Below are 12,782 nucleotides of genomic sequence, written 5' to 3'. Positions count from 1 at the left end.
GATCAGAGTGATTAAGAAAACTGTGTAGCGAAGATTTGCTCCTTTTCCATCGCGGTGTTGACATGTTAGTAAATCGGGAACAGTTTGCTCGTTTTGTAAAAAGTGAGAAAAAATGGTCCACACGGAATGACAATTAATGCTGAAAGGAAAATTTCCCCTACTGGCAAAATGCGTTCACTTGGCAAAAATTAAAATGTGGGAACCGAAGGGACGTTAACGCCGTTGCTTAAGGTGTAATTAATTTTTGGTGTACCCAACAGTAGGGGGGTTTTCCTCCACAGAAAAAAAAAAAAAAAAAAAACAGACAGAAGGAAAACAGCAGAATGACGACTTTCATTTTGGCTAGCCGTAATTAAATTTTCCAATTTGTGGAAAATTTTCCTTTTCTGATTTAAAAGTTGTGTAAGGAAAAATTAAGCAGCGTCGAATTGACATCTGCATGTTGGAAAATCAGACAACGATTAAAATTGCACATTTGGAAAGGCAAAAAAATTATGTGGGGGAAAGCGTCTCCTCCGGTCAGTTAATTTCGCTGTGAAGAGGCTCTCTCGTGTTGCACTGTTTTCGTTTCTGATGTTTTTCTTTTTGTGAAATTTGTTTCACTTTTCTGTTGAAAGATTTCCGTTTTTTTTTTTTCCTCTGTGGTTAATTTTCCGCGGTTCCCAATCTCAGTGTGCAAAATGGCAAGACATGGCCACGTTTTTTGCAAATGTCCGGGGGAACGCGCTCCTCTGTCTGTACACCCTTTACACACATGTGTGTGTGTGTTATTGATGGGCGGTAATTAGCGTGCGTCGAAGGAGCAGACATTTCTGATTTGTAACAATCCGCTTACTTCTCACTTCTGCAGAATTTTCCAAAATTAATTGAAACACGCTGCTCAAGGTGTAAATTTCGTTGCGCTAGTTTTGGCTAGTTTATTAATTTTTTTTTTTTTTTTTTTTTTTTTTTTTTTTTTTTAACAAAAAAAGTTTTGCAAAAACAGAGGCAAATAGCCAAAATCGAAATCACCAAGCGATCATTCCATTCTGTACCACTTGTGAATATTTCCAAAACTGCACTTTAGACGGGTCTATCATTTGAACAGAACTTTTCGATACTTTGCTACTTTGCGAAAATTCCACAAATCAGAATTTCCCATCACGAAATAACAAGATGAAAAGCAGCGTGTACCTAATTTTCTGTTTATTTTGTGTGAAGCAGTTTGCATGCGCGGAAACGGAAGGAAATGTCGACGGCGTCCAGAATGTGGAGGTCAAAGAATTGGGGAAGCCGAATTTGAGGACTGCCGTGACGGGGTTTTCGGACCCCCCAGTGATGCCGGAAGATGAGGAGGTAACCCAGCAAGAAAATTGCAGTGACTGTAATACACCTACTTCAACTGAATGCACAGAATGTGAAAGCAAATGTTCAGATTCTGAAAGCGAATGCACAGATTCTGAAAGCGAATGCACAGATTGTGAAAGCAAATGCACAGAATGTGAAAACAAATGCCCAGAAAGTTGTGACTGCGATAATGCATGTCCAGAGGGCTGTGTCGTTGAGGAGAACTGCAAAGGCGATGATTGTTCAGGAAGCCCAGCATGTGATGCATGTGATGCATGTGAGAAGGAATGTGAAAAGGAGCAAACAGGAGGAAGTGTGGACGCTGCACCTGGTGTCTTGCCTGCGGCAGAGCAGCAAACCGAACAAAGTGAAGTTCCATCCTCCCCCTCAGTGGCCACTGTAGAAGAGCAAAATCAGGAATCTGAGCAGAATACGCCCGTAGCCGATGCAGAACCGAGTGATGCCTCCCCCGTCGAAGCTGTTGACGGTGTGAATTCCGTACAAGAACCTGAAGAGGAGGGAACGCAGGTAGAACAGGACCCCCTAATATTGACAGAAGATCCGGAGGAGGCCCAAAGAATTATGCATGAAATGTATAGCGGCCTCAGCCAGGTTGAAGATAAGGAAGAAACCGTTTCGGAGGAAAATGATGATGAGGGAGATGACCAGGTGGTCGATGAAAATGGGCAACAACAGGAAAGTGAAGAGGAAAGTGAAGAGGATGAAAAGGATGCACAGGATGATGAGGGTGCAGAGGGAAATAATACATTGATCCCATCCAATGACACCGCAACAGACAACAGCGAAATTGGTAATACTAAAACAGAAAACGAGAATTTAGTGGACGGCTTGGTGACCATGCTGAAGGAAGATAACGAAGTTGACGAGTCCGTCAAAGTGTTAGCACAGGACATGGCTCAATACTTTTTAAATAACATGGACGAGGGAAATGGGGTTGCATGATTTATTCCACGTTAAGGTGTTACGTAGCGAACTATGTAAACCCTTTAGCAAAATGGAAAATTCTTTTTTTTTTTTTTTTTTTTTTGCTGCATCTATTAGCCAGGGGTTACACAGAATGGTATGCACCCTTCGCAGCTCACTTTTATTTTTTTTTTTTTCTGTAAAACTTGCGCAGTCACAAAAGTTTCGAAACTCGCTTTAGCTAGACAGCTCATTCATTAAGCATTTTAAAAAATTTCGAAAAGGTGTGTAAGTAGGGGGATGTGCGAAATTGGTTTTTTGTTAATTTGTTAGGGAGGTAAAAATGGGGAAGAAGTAAAATAGAGGAAAAATGGAAGAAAAAGGATGAAAAAAAGGTGCCGGGAAAAAACGGAACAGGCACAGTAAATAGAAAAAGGCAAAAATAGGTACACAAACAATTAGGTCAAAATAACAAACTTTTTTTTTTTTATTATGCCAAATGCACATTCCCCTTTGCGCACATTCTTCATTTGGAGAAGCGCCTTCCCTTTTCACTAAGTGTGAACTGCTGAGTTGTACATGTTCCACATGTGTGTTCCCTAAAAATGTCTAACAAAGCAGTTTCTCACACCATGCTTGTTAGAAGAGAGCACTACGAGTGTGTGCGCAAAAATACGGATCGGTTAAAGTGTGTCCGCTTTAAATATTGCAAGGGAAGAAGAGATGGCAAAAATAAAATAAAATAAAAAGGACAACCTTTCGACTGGTTGTGTACCCTTTTAACTCACTTAAGGTGTTCCAATGAAGGAGTTTTTAATGGTGAACCAAAGTGTGAATCGTCGCTCCGTTTGGCGCGCTACCCAGTTAACGCTTCACACATTTTAACGGTGCACCTATTTGACGCCGCACCCATTCGATTATTCGTTCCCCCTTTTACATTCCCATCTTTACGTTCCCAGAGGTAGCGACAATAGTGTGATGATAATTGTGCGCAAAAAAGATAAAAAAAAAACGAACAGACAAACAGACAGACACAGCAGACTGAAAAATGCCCCACTTTTACAACTACCCAAGGGGAAAAGAAGTTTAAAAAAAAAGAAAAGAAAAGAAAAGAAAAGAAAACGCGTCCTTTTCCATCAAGCGGAGGGAAACATTTCTCTCTTTTTGGTGTGAACTTTCAGATTGTTTGTCACTACCCCAGTCCAGTGCGATCGTTCAACCGGATGATGGCCTGGCGACTGCGTGCGTTAAACTAAATTTTTTTTTTTTTTTTTTTTTTTTGCAAGTTCTAGTCGGTTTGGCTAGTCCTGAACAATTCTAGCTAATTTTTATTTTGTCATCTTATTACTGTATTTTCTTTCTCTATTTTATTTTGCTACTTTGTGTTTTTTTTTTTTCGCCGTGGGGCCAGTTTCATCCCGCTAGACCGGTTGGTGCACCCCGCGAAATTGAATCTGGCCCATTGTGTTCGCCCTCCCGATTCACCTGAGGCGACTCGTCTGTTAACGTAAGCGAGTTGCATACCAACGCGGTACATAAACAACTCACCCCCCTGTATGTGTGTGCGGGGTGTAACTATTCGTAAGAAGCTATGCACCTCTAAGCATCTTATTCCCTTTTTTGTTTCCACACGTGTAGTAATTAAGAAGGAGTTAAAATGAAGGCCATTTGGAAGATCCCCTTTTACCTTTCCCTTTGGAACATTTTAATTTACTTAAATTTTGCAAAGGTAACCAACTCAAATCAGATAAAAACGAATTTGAGAAATGGGTTTGGACAGGCTGGGAATTTGGCTGGTCATGGAGGGGTCGAGGGACATCCAAATTTGAAGAAGCAGCATGGGGGGTGGTTCTCCGTGCAGGGGAATGACAATGAGGTAGTGGCGTTCGGTTCAGATTCCACTGTTCCTACAGGGCATGCAACAGGTAAGGATAAAAGAAGGAGGTAATCCACTACAGGAAGCATCTACATCCTCAGTACACCCAACAACATTCCTCGGTTTCAGTGATCCATGATTACATATATCACTGATAACTATTATTTACTTCTTAGGTAATGATGAACAACCACAACAAGAAACTCCACCTGCAGAAGGAACATCCGGAGCCACGACAGGTTTACAAGGTAACATATATGTATAATCCAAAACTATTATTAAACATACAAAAAAAAAAGGAGAGAAGCACCTATACCCCCGAGTGCACAGACCACTACTCCTCTAACTGCTACCGATCATACATAATTAACCTTCCCTTTCCCCCTCCTTTCCCTCTTCTTACTCACTTTTTAGGTGTACAAGCTAGTGGTGTCGTAGGTGTTGCACCAGGAGTAGGAGTTGCACCTGGGGTAGGAGTTGCACCTGGGGTAGGAGTTGCACCTGGGGTAGGAGTTGCACCTGGGGTAGGAGTTGCACCTGGGGTAGGAGTTGCTCCAGGGGTAGGGGTGGCACCAGGAGTTGGTGTTGCTCCGGGGGTAGGTGTTGCCCCTGGAGTAGGAGTTGCTCCAGGAGTAGGGGTTGCTCCAGGTGCTGGTGGTGTGGTACCTGGTGTTCCAGGGGTAGGTGGTGTTCCAGGAGTTGGTGTCCCTGGAACAGGTATCCCGGTAGTACCAGGTGCAGGGGTTCCCGGAGCCGTTAGTCCAGCTGCGGGTGATACTCCTCAAACCCAGCTCCCCCATTCTCAAACAGAACAAAATGTTAATCCCGGTGTTGACCAGAACAGTGGTAACCAAAATACTGGTAGCCCTAGACCAGACTCCATTAGTACAGGTGTCACTGATTCTACAGGACCAACGAATGGTAAGAGTACAGAAAGAATTGCCGTTCTAAGGAAGTGAGCACTTCCGGGAGTATACACCATAAGGTACACCTGAAAGTACAATAAAGGGAAAAGGGCGCACGAGGATGCATAAGGGTGCACGCATTATTCAAGTTTCCATCATTCCTTATTATACTGAAATCATTTTCCCTATTTTACTTCTCAGATCAGGCAAAGTTAAAGAATCCTTTAACAGACGATAATCTCACCTATGCATACGTTGAAGCTGGCAATATGAATGATCCACCAAAACCTAAACCAGACCCCAATCCTCATCAAGCAGGTTCATCCGGTACTCCTGGTAGTACCACTAGTAGTGTTGGTGGTGTGGGGGGTACTGCCACTAATGCATCCGCAGCTGGACCCTCCCATGATGCAGAACCTTCCCCTCAGGTACCTGATTCTACTTCCATTAATTCTAATTCAGTTCAAGTTACTGATCCAGTGACAGCTTCAGGAACATTGACACCAACAACAGAAGTAACTGTACAAGGAGGGGGTGGACAAAATGGAGGTCCAGCAGGTCCAGCAACCCCTAACAGCTTAGAGGAAGTAAATATCAGTGACCTGAATAAGGATATCAGTCCGAAGGAGGAAGAAGTGTTGGTGGAAATGGAAGTACAGGACGACGTGGAGAAGGAGGATGCTCAGGAAGACGAAACGGAAGAAGGGGGAGAAACTGATAACGCAAACTATGACGATGTAGACGTGGAGGTTGAAGATGATGAAGAAGAAGAGGAGGACGAAATTGAAGTCCAAGAAAATGAGCAACAGATAACAGAAACGCAGAACGCGCAAACAAATCCAACGGAGCCAAACAACCCGGATAATGCTAATGTAGGGCCTAAACCACTAATCAGCGAAGCCGTCATCCATAGTGCTCTTGCGGAAAAGTACAAGGACAATGTGCAGAGTAAGAAGTCAGCTGAAGCCTTCGTGAACACTTTGCTGAATTTACTGGACGATGATAATAGCTCAATCGATGACACCATCAAGAATTTATCTGACGATATTTCGCAATTCATCCTCATGTTAGGATAACCTGTTTTGGCGCTATTGTGTATGAACACATGGACTCGCGTGAGCAAATCGGTTCGCATAATAAATCCCTTGGGCGATTTTCCCTAGTGGCGCATAAAAAAATATGCTGCCAATAAATAGGCCCCCAATTTGTCACCCAACAAGTGATACACACATGATGGGAAAAAAAAAAAAAAAAAAAAAAAAGTCTTTTACAAAACAACTGTGAGGTGAGCAAATTTTAAAATAATTTTTTTTTTTATGAAAATAACTTTCGTAGGGGGTAATAAAATTTACTGCCTGCGCTGGTTGGGACAAACCAATTGGGGTTAATTTTCAATAAGAACAACACACGTGAATTGTAAAAAAAGGAAAATTCATCAATGCGATGATCAGACGGATATGGGTACCAATTAAATTGAAGTAATTTTTTTTTTCCCCCTTTTTTGTCCCTCCAATGGGGAAATCATTTCGTGCAATGCATGGGATATCAAGTTAGAATAAGTGCGTGTCTCGTGCGGATCATCCGTACTGAGCCTATTTGTAAAACGGGGAAGTGGTTCCTCACACGACACATGGAAAAATCGTTTTATGTCGATGGAGTTGTAATTCATTTGGGGGGAAATTAAAAATGAACAGCTGCTCAGTTAAAAGAAAAAAAAAACTGGCTGAATAATTTGCCCAATTTATTTTCACTTGACGAGATGGGGAGCAGTGCACTTTGTCTCAGCCTATGTGGTGTACTTCCCAAAGGTGACCCTCCCCCGTTTGGTATATATATTTTTTGTTTTCGCTACACAGTTAATCGCCTGAAATAATGTCCCTTAAGGGAACGTTCGGGGAGGGGGTTCGAAATGAGGAAACAATTTCGCTGCGTAGTTTGCATGTAGGCTCCCCCCACACACAGGATCTAGAAAGACAAAATGAAGTGAACTTAATGATGAAGCTCATTCTACCCGTCACGACGAATTGCACACTTTTTTCTTAACTGTTCTTTTTCTTTTTCCCAATCGATAGGTTGGCCCCGTTTGGAAAATTAAAAAGTGGAGGTGCTCGATAAGAGTTACATTTGCTAGGACGGGTTGCACGTAATTAGGGAGTGGTTCGAGCCGCATGCAAATTGCCCAACAGGGTGACCGTTCTCAGTGGGGCAGTCGCTCACGCAGGAATAAGCAGGACGCCCACTTAAGGAGACAAATGGGCAGGAGATCTCCAGTAGGCTTTTAAAACAACTGATTTAGTCTGACCCGAAGGAGGGAAAACTAAAATGTTTTTTTAATCAAAATTGTGCACCCAAAATGAGTATCAAATGGAAATCACAGTTATTTATGTGCAGTTTTTGTAATTAGCTTTTTTTCTAAATGCATAATCTGCGTTTTGGTTCACTCTTCTGAAGGGGTTGCAGGTAATTTTTTTTTTTTTTTTTGGACCTTTTTTCCACTTTTCCTCTTCCCTCGTGCGTATGAATAGGACCATACAACGCTCTCAACAAGACAGTTTCCATGAAAACATTGCAGATGTCACACAACCAGGTGTGAAAAAAAAAAAGTTTGTCTTAATTTATGCGTCCCTTTTCCATTTGAACGAGGAACATAATGCTCAAAGTGCTATGTATCGCTTTCTATTTGTTTCTCTCCCCCCACCACTTATGTGACGGAAGGAAAACACTGGAAATAGAGTCCGAAAGTGGGTGGAGTGACGTAATTGTAGAGAAGTCACATTTAAGGAAAGGTCCTCTAATGGGTGGTTTATACGTGGATGAGTGGAGTCCCATTTGGGGCACCGATATGGAGGGAGAAACAGACTTACCATCAGACATTGACGCAATTGTGGACGCTCTGATAGGAAATGATACAGGGAAAAGGCAACACGGGGATGAAATTACCAAATGGGACTCTGATCAAAGTTTTGGAGACATAAAAAAGGAGGCACCTTTCCATAGAGCAACCCAACAGGAGAGTACCCCCCTTCGTGATCAGATCGACCATTCTAATTACGACGAAAAAGAGGTACAAAATTTAAAAAAACAAAAAGAAAAAACAAAAAAAGGGAATTCTCCACTTAGGTGGGAAGTTCATTCAGGCAGTGCTTGGCGTGGGAGCCACTTCTGCGGGTATGTATATGGTAACTATTTAGTTCATTCTGATGGTTCATACGCTGGAGAGAACAATCAGAGGATGGGTAAGAGAGTATCATCCGTTTCTGCTACCATCCCTGTATGTATGTGTCAGCCTAGGGTTCTTCATCAAGGAAGAAATTTTCCCCCAAAAGATGGTCCCAACAGAAGTAAATACCTAGACAGAGCCAATAAGCTTACTTCCCAGTGGAATGAGGAAGAGTTAAGTGAAAACCGGGAAAAGCAGAAAGGGGGAGAGGAGCCTTTGCAAAATGAAGATGAATACAATGAGGATGAAGAAAGGGACAATGAGAGCAGCGAACAGGGAAGAAAGAAAAAGAGGACTACCAATTGGAACAGGAACTCTAATTGGAAACGAACCGAAAATAAACGCACCCAGGAGGGAAGATTACGGCAGAAGAAAAAAGTACCCACCGATACCCTGACATCCAGGTTGAATATCAGATGCTACAAAAACATTCACAGAATTAAAAAAAAGACGACCAAAATATTAAAAAATATGCTCCATGCATTAATGTATGACCCTGATTATAAGGGCATCCTCGTGTTCTTAACGACAGATGCAGCGGATCTGATAATGAATCAGTAGGGCCGGTGCGCCACTTAGCGGAGGTTCATGGTAGTTCGTGACAGTTCATGGCATTTCGTGACAGTTTGTGGCATCCCCCATTCTTTTCACGAAGTCCCCTCGTGGAACGAAATGACGAGTATGGCCGAGGACCACTCCTTGAGGGATAAATTATGCTCAACTGTCAGAACATCTTGAAGTTTGGAGCATACTGGGAGGGTGAACTTTTCTGTGAGGCGGATTCGACTCGATCGGCGTGAATGGGGGAGAGCCCAGCTTTGTCTCCTCGCTTGATCGTTTGGTTGTGTTTCGGTATATGTTCCTTCCTGGGTGGCTGTTTGTTGGGGCTGAATGGCACAGAAATGCTCCTACGTGTGCATGCATTCATTTTAGCTACACGCACCTCCCATTTTTACGTTCGCAGATTTGCGCATCTGGCCATCCTCCCTTAGTCACACGGAACACTACATGGTAGAACGCAGGACGTAAAAAGGAAAAAAAAAAAAAAAAACCTCCCTATTTTTAACACATTTTTATTCTTCCCGGGAAATATGCACAAAATGGAAAAAACACGATCGTCTTTTTTTTTTTTTTTTTTTTTTCAACTTTTTGTCGTTAAAGCTTATGGGGGTATTATTCTCCATGGAAGTGAAATACCCACGGAAGGGAAATTCATAAGAGGTGATTTTTTTTTTTTTTCGTTGACAAAAATGTTACAATTTTTGGCACACCTTTTTTTCGCCTCTCCGCATTGCAAGGAAAGGAACATAAACAAAAAAAAAATGGGACATGAAAATCGTTGCAATTTTGCACTTTCAAAAGGGGGGGGAAAGAAAAGAAAAAAAGAAAAAGAAAAAATTGTTCGCACACTGTTCTGTTAGCGCATGTGTCCAAATGTGGCCTAATGTTACAAAGTGGTGCGAATAAGTAAACATTTGCGCTGGAACAAATTGGGAGACGGTTCCCACACCTGTAGGAAATGGTGTAGATGGGGACTGTCTTCGCCGATCCGCCGTTAGCACGCACACAAGTGAATAAGCGTTCGTAAGTTTACATAGGGATGAGAAATTTCCACAAAATTTAATGTTCCCGTTTCGGAGAAGTTTCCTCCATTGGAGTGATTGTCGTGTGGGGTGTGTGTTACCCCACGTTCGATAAAAACAATGTATTAAAAAGGGGAAAAAAAAAAAATTCTTTAAGTGTTGTTGGGAGGACGGCTAGGCAGTTGTGTGTTACACACGCTGTTGTATGAACCCGTTTCCAGATGCTTTTTTTTTTTTTTTTTTTTTCCTATTTCTTCGCAAAATGTTGGGAAATTAGCGCAAAATAAAGGAACTTCTTACCACGGTTAAACAACTTTCACGCTTTGACAGCCCCTTTTCTAATTTTCCCATGTTACAACACAGTGAAGCCCAAGCAATTTAAAATTAGTGCGTTAACTTTTCCGTGAATTTACGAAAAAACAGGAAGGTAATTTAATTATTTCACCTTTTTGCGTAATTTTCCAAACTGCGAATTTATCCGTTTTAATGGATCACCCACTGTTCTGCGGAGTTTCGAGTGACACAGAAGGGAGCGTACGTTGGGAAAATTTGGAAAAAAAGTTCCTCAAAGTTGTGTCAACTTGACGCCAAGACTGGAACTAAATTGACGCTAATTTTTTCCCGCACAATTTTTGCGCATTAGCCCACTTGTCCATTTTCCCTTTTACCCATTTGGTCGCCACCTTTTTGTGTAATTTTCCCGAAGGTAGAAAATATGGGGAAATTTTCCGACTTTGCCATTTTTTACTTTGTCTTCCTTTTAAATTTCTGCCTCTACAAAAAGGGCGTCCCAGGTTACGTTGTTGCCAATGCGGGGAAGCCTAGTTTTAGGAGTGGCGCCTCGAATAATGATGACAGTGAACAGAGCCAAAAGACGTTAAGCGGACACAACGGAACTCATCAGAACGTCCACACACCCCCTGGGCACGATGGCGGGGCAGTGCTGGGCTCGACGGGGGTACCCACTTTGGGAAATTCACTCATACAGGGGGACACGGAAGAAGGGTCTGATACCGCAGAAGGAGATACTAATAGTACGGGTGATGGTACAAGTGATGCAGCCAGTTCGGACAGTGCCCGCCCGTTCAGCGTAACGCTGGCGCGGTTATTTTTAAACACTGTAGTTAAGCCAGCCCTTAACATAGTCATAGGTGGGGAGAAACCTCTGTTTCCACCGGGACCGGCAAATACAGCAACGCCACAGCAGGAGCAACAACAGGAACAAGTGATAGATTCTCAGAACCCCGCGGAAAACCCTCCTACAGAAGAAGTACCCAGCCCTCCTATTAACAATGGAAAACTCACGCTAGAACTTGACAAGGAAGCGGAAACCTCGGTGAATGATGTGGAAGAAGAAGTTCTGGACGAAATTTACGATGATGGTGATGATAATAATGTGGATGAGGAAAATGACGAGGGCACACAGAACGACCCCAACGATGGTGTAGATAACAATGACGACGATGAGGATGAAGAAATTGTATATCGATATGACAATGACGGAGAGGCAGATGAAATCACGGAGGAACAGGGATTGAATTCCTTACTAAATGATGAAACTATACACATGATCCATTTACAAGAATACACAGACATTGATGAGAAGAAAGAAAAAGTGGAAGAGTTAGTTCAGTACATGACAAATTCGCTGCAGGAAAATGAAGAACTTGCGGATACGCTTAACGGTTTTTCATCCGATATGACTAGGTATTTGCAAATGTGATTACTTATCTGTGGATTGGCGCTTTGATTAAATTGAACCGTTCCTGTGTGCAGTGACACGGGGGTATGATGTTCGCAAAGGGATGAGCACGATATGGGCTGCTCATATACATTCCCCTCTATATACACCTCCAGCCACAAATGGAATTCCTCAAAAATAAGCTTTAACCGTGAAGGTGCAATTTCGCATGTACGTATCATGAGGCATGAATTTTGAGCCCCCTATTTAGCTCACCAGGGAGGGAAGTGAATTGCGTGTGTATTCACGCGCCTACCAACGCATGCATGGATACGTGCATATGTGCGGAGGTAGATAAATAGCTACATTCTTATATGCCCTCTATTATGATGAGCGGGCACACTGAAAAAAGGGGAAGAAGAAACATTTAGCGAGTCTTCGTAAAAGTGAAAACGAGCCAAAAAAAAAAAAAAAATTCCTTTCGTTTTGAAGTGCTACATTTTGAATATGTATATAGCGATTAATTTTTTTTTTTTTTTTTTTTTTTTGCATGCGGCTTTAAGGCGTACACATAGCTCCGACGTTCGCTTATAATTCGCTCAGCTTCATTTGGGACTGCCCACTTGCTCATGTGATGCATGCAGCCAATGGCTAGGCTAACATTATATTAATAATGGCCAATGTGACAAAATTTTCAAACTTGCTAATTTTGTGGATTGCCTATCTCTGTTCATGCTGCCTGATTTGTTTAGCTTTTCCTAACTTGCCCAATTCAAGTTCCGCTTTAAAAGGGAATTCTCCCAATTTATTATTTTTTTTCTTTTAAAAGTGGAAACATCACTCAGCTATGCATACCGAGTGATGCTCGTTCCGCAGGGGTGGGGTCCTCCCCATGCTATATATTGCAACTTCGGACAAGACAAGCACGTTGGTGTTTCCGCTTGGCGGGTGAAAAGGAAAATATGTTAAGGTGGATGGGGGGGTGATTTTATGTAATGGGTAAATGCTCCGTGCAGCTTTGACGTTTCGACATTTTGATATATATTTTTTTGTCGTCCATTCTTTTGTCTTTCGAATGAATTATCGTGTGTTGGAAACGGAAAAGCAACTTCCCCGGTGCTACACTTTTTTGGCTGTCCGCTCCTTTCGGATTTGTTAACAATTGTTGCTTAACCGTTTTTGCACTCGTGGAATGGTGGGGTACAAGTGTGGAATTGGCCAAACAGGTGTAAAAAAAAGAGTACGTGCTTATATATGCACACAATTA

The 12,782-nt window shown here is 42.3% G+C and overlaps 3 protein-coding genes across 3 annotated transcripts; all 3 read left to right on the top strand.

Moving 5' to 3' along the window:
* Positions 1 to 1,155: 1,155 nt before the first annotated feature.
* PCOAH_00013520 (Uncharacterized protein) lies at positions 1,156 to 2,289 on the top strand (the record flags this gene model as incomplete). The annotated part of the gene is made up of 1 exon (XM_020058161.1): positions 1,156 to 2,289. One exon carries the CDS (start codon positions 1,156 to 1,158, stop codon positions 2,287 to 2,289), a length of 1,134 nt encoding a protein of 377 aa, XP_019913720.1.
* Positions 2,290 to 7,681: 5,392 nt separating this feature from the next.
* PCOAH_00013510 (Uncharacterized protein) lies at positions 7,682 to 8,812 on the top strand (the record flags this gene model as incomplete). The annotated part of the gene is made up of 2 exons (XM_020058160.1): positions 7,682 to 8,095; positions 8,318 to 8,812. 2 exons carry the CDS (start codon positions 7,682 to 7,684, stop codon positions 8,810 to 8,812), a joined length of 909 nt encoding a protein of 302 aa, XP_019913762.1.
* A 1,737-nt stretch (positions 8,813 to 10,549) lies between these two features.
* Positions 10,550 to 11,557, top strand: PCOAH_00013500 (Uncharacterized protein; the record flags this gene model as incomplete). Its single annotated transcript, XM_020058159.1, has 1 exon — positions 10,550 to 11,557. One exon carries the CDS (start codon positions 10,550 to 10,552, stop codon positions 11,555 to 11,557), a length of 1,008 nt encoding a protein of 335 aa, XP_019913691.1.
* Between the last annotated feature and the right edge of the window lie 1,225 nt (positions 11,558 to 12,782).

The sequence above is a fragment of the Plasmodium coatneyi genome, chromosome 6 (genome assembly GCF_001680005.1).
Source record: "Plasmodium coatneyi strain Hackeri chromosome 6, complete sequence".
NCBI classification, from domain to species: domain Eukaryota; phylum Apicomplexa; class Aconoidasida; order Haemosporida; family Plasmodiidae; genus Plasmodium; species Plasmodium coatneyi.
This window is presented reverse-complemented; position numbering and strand designations above follow the sequence as displayed.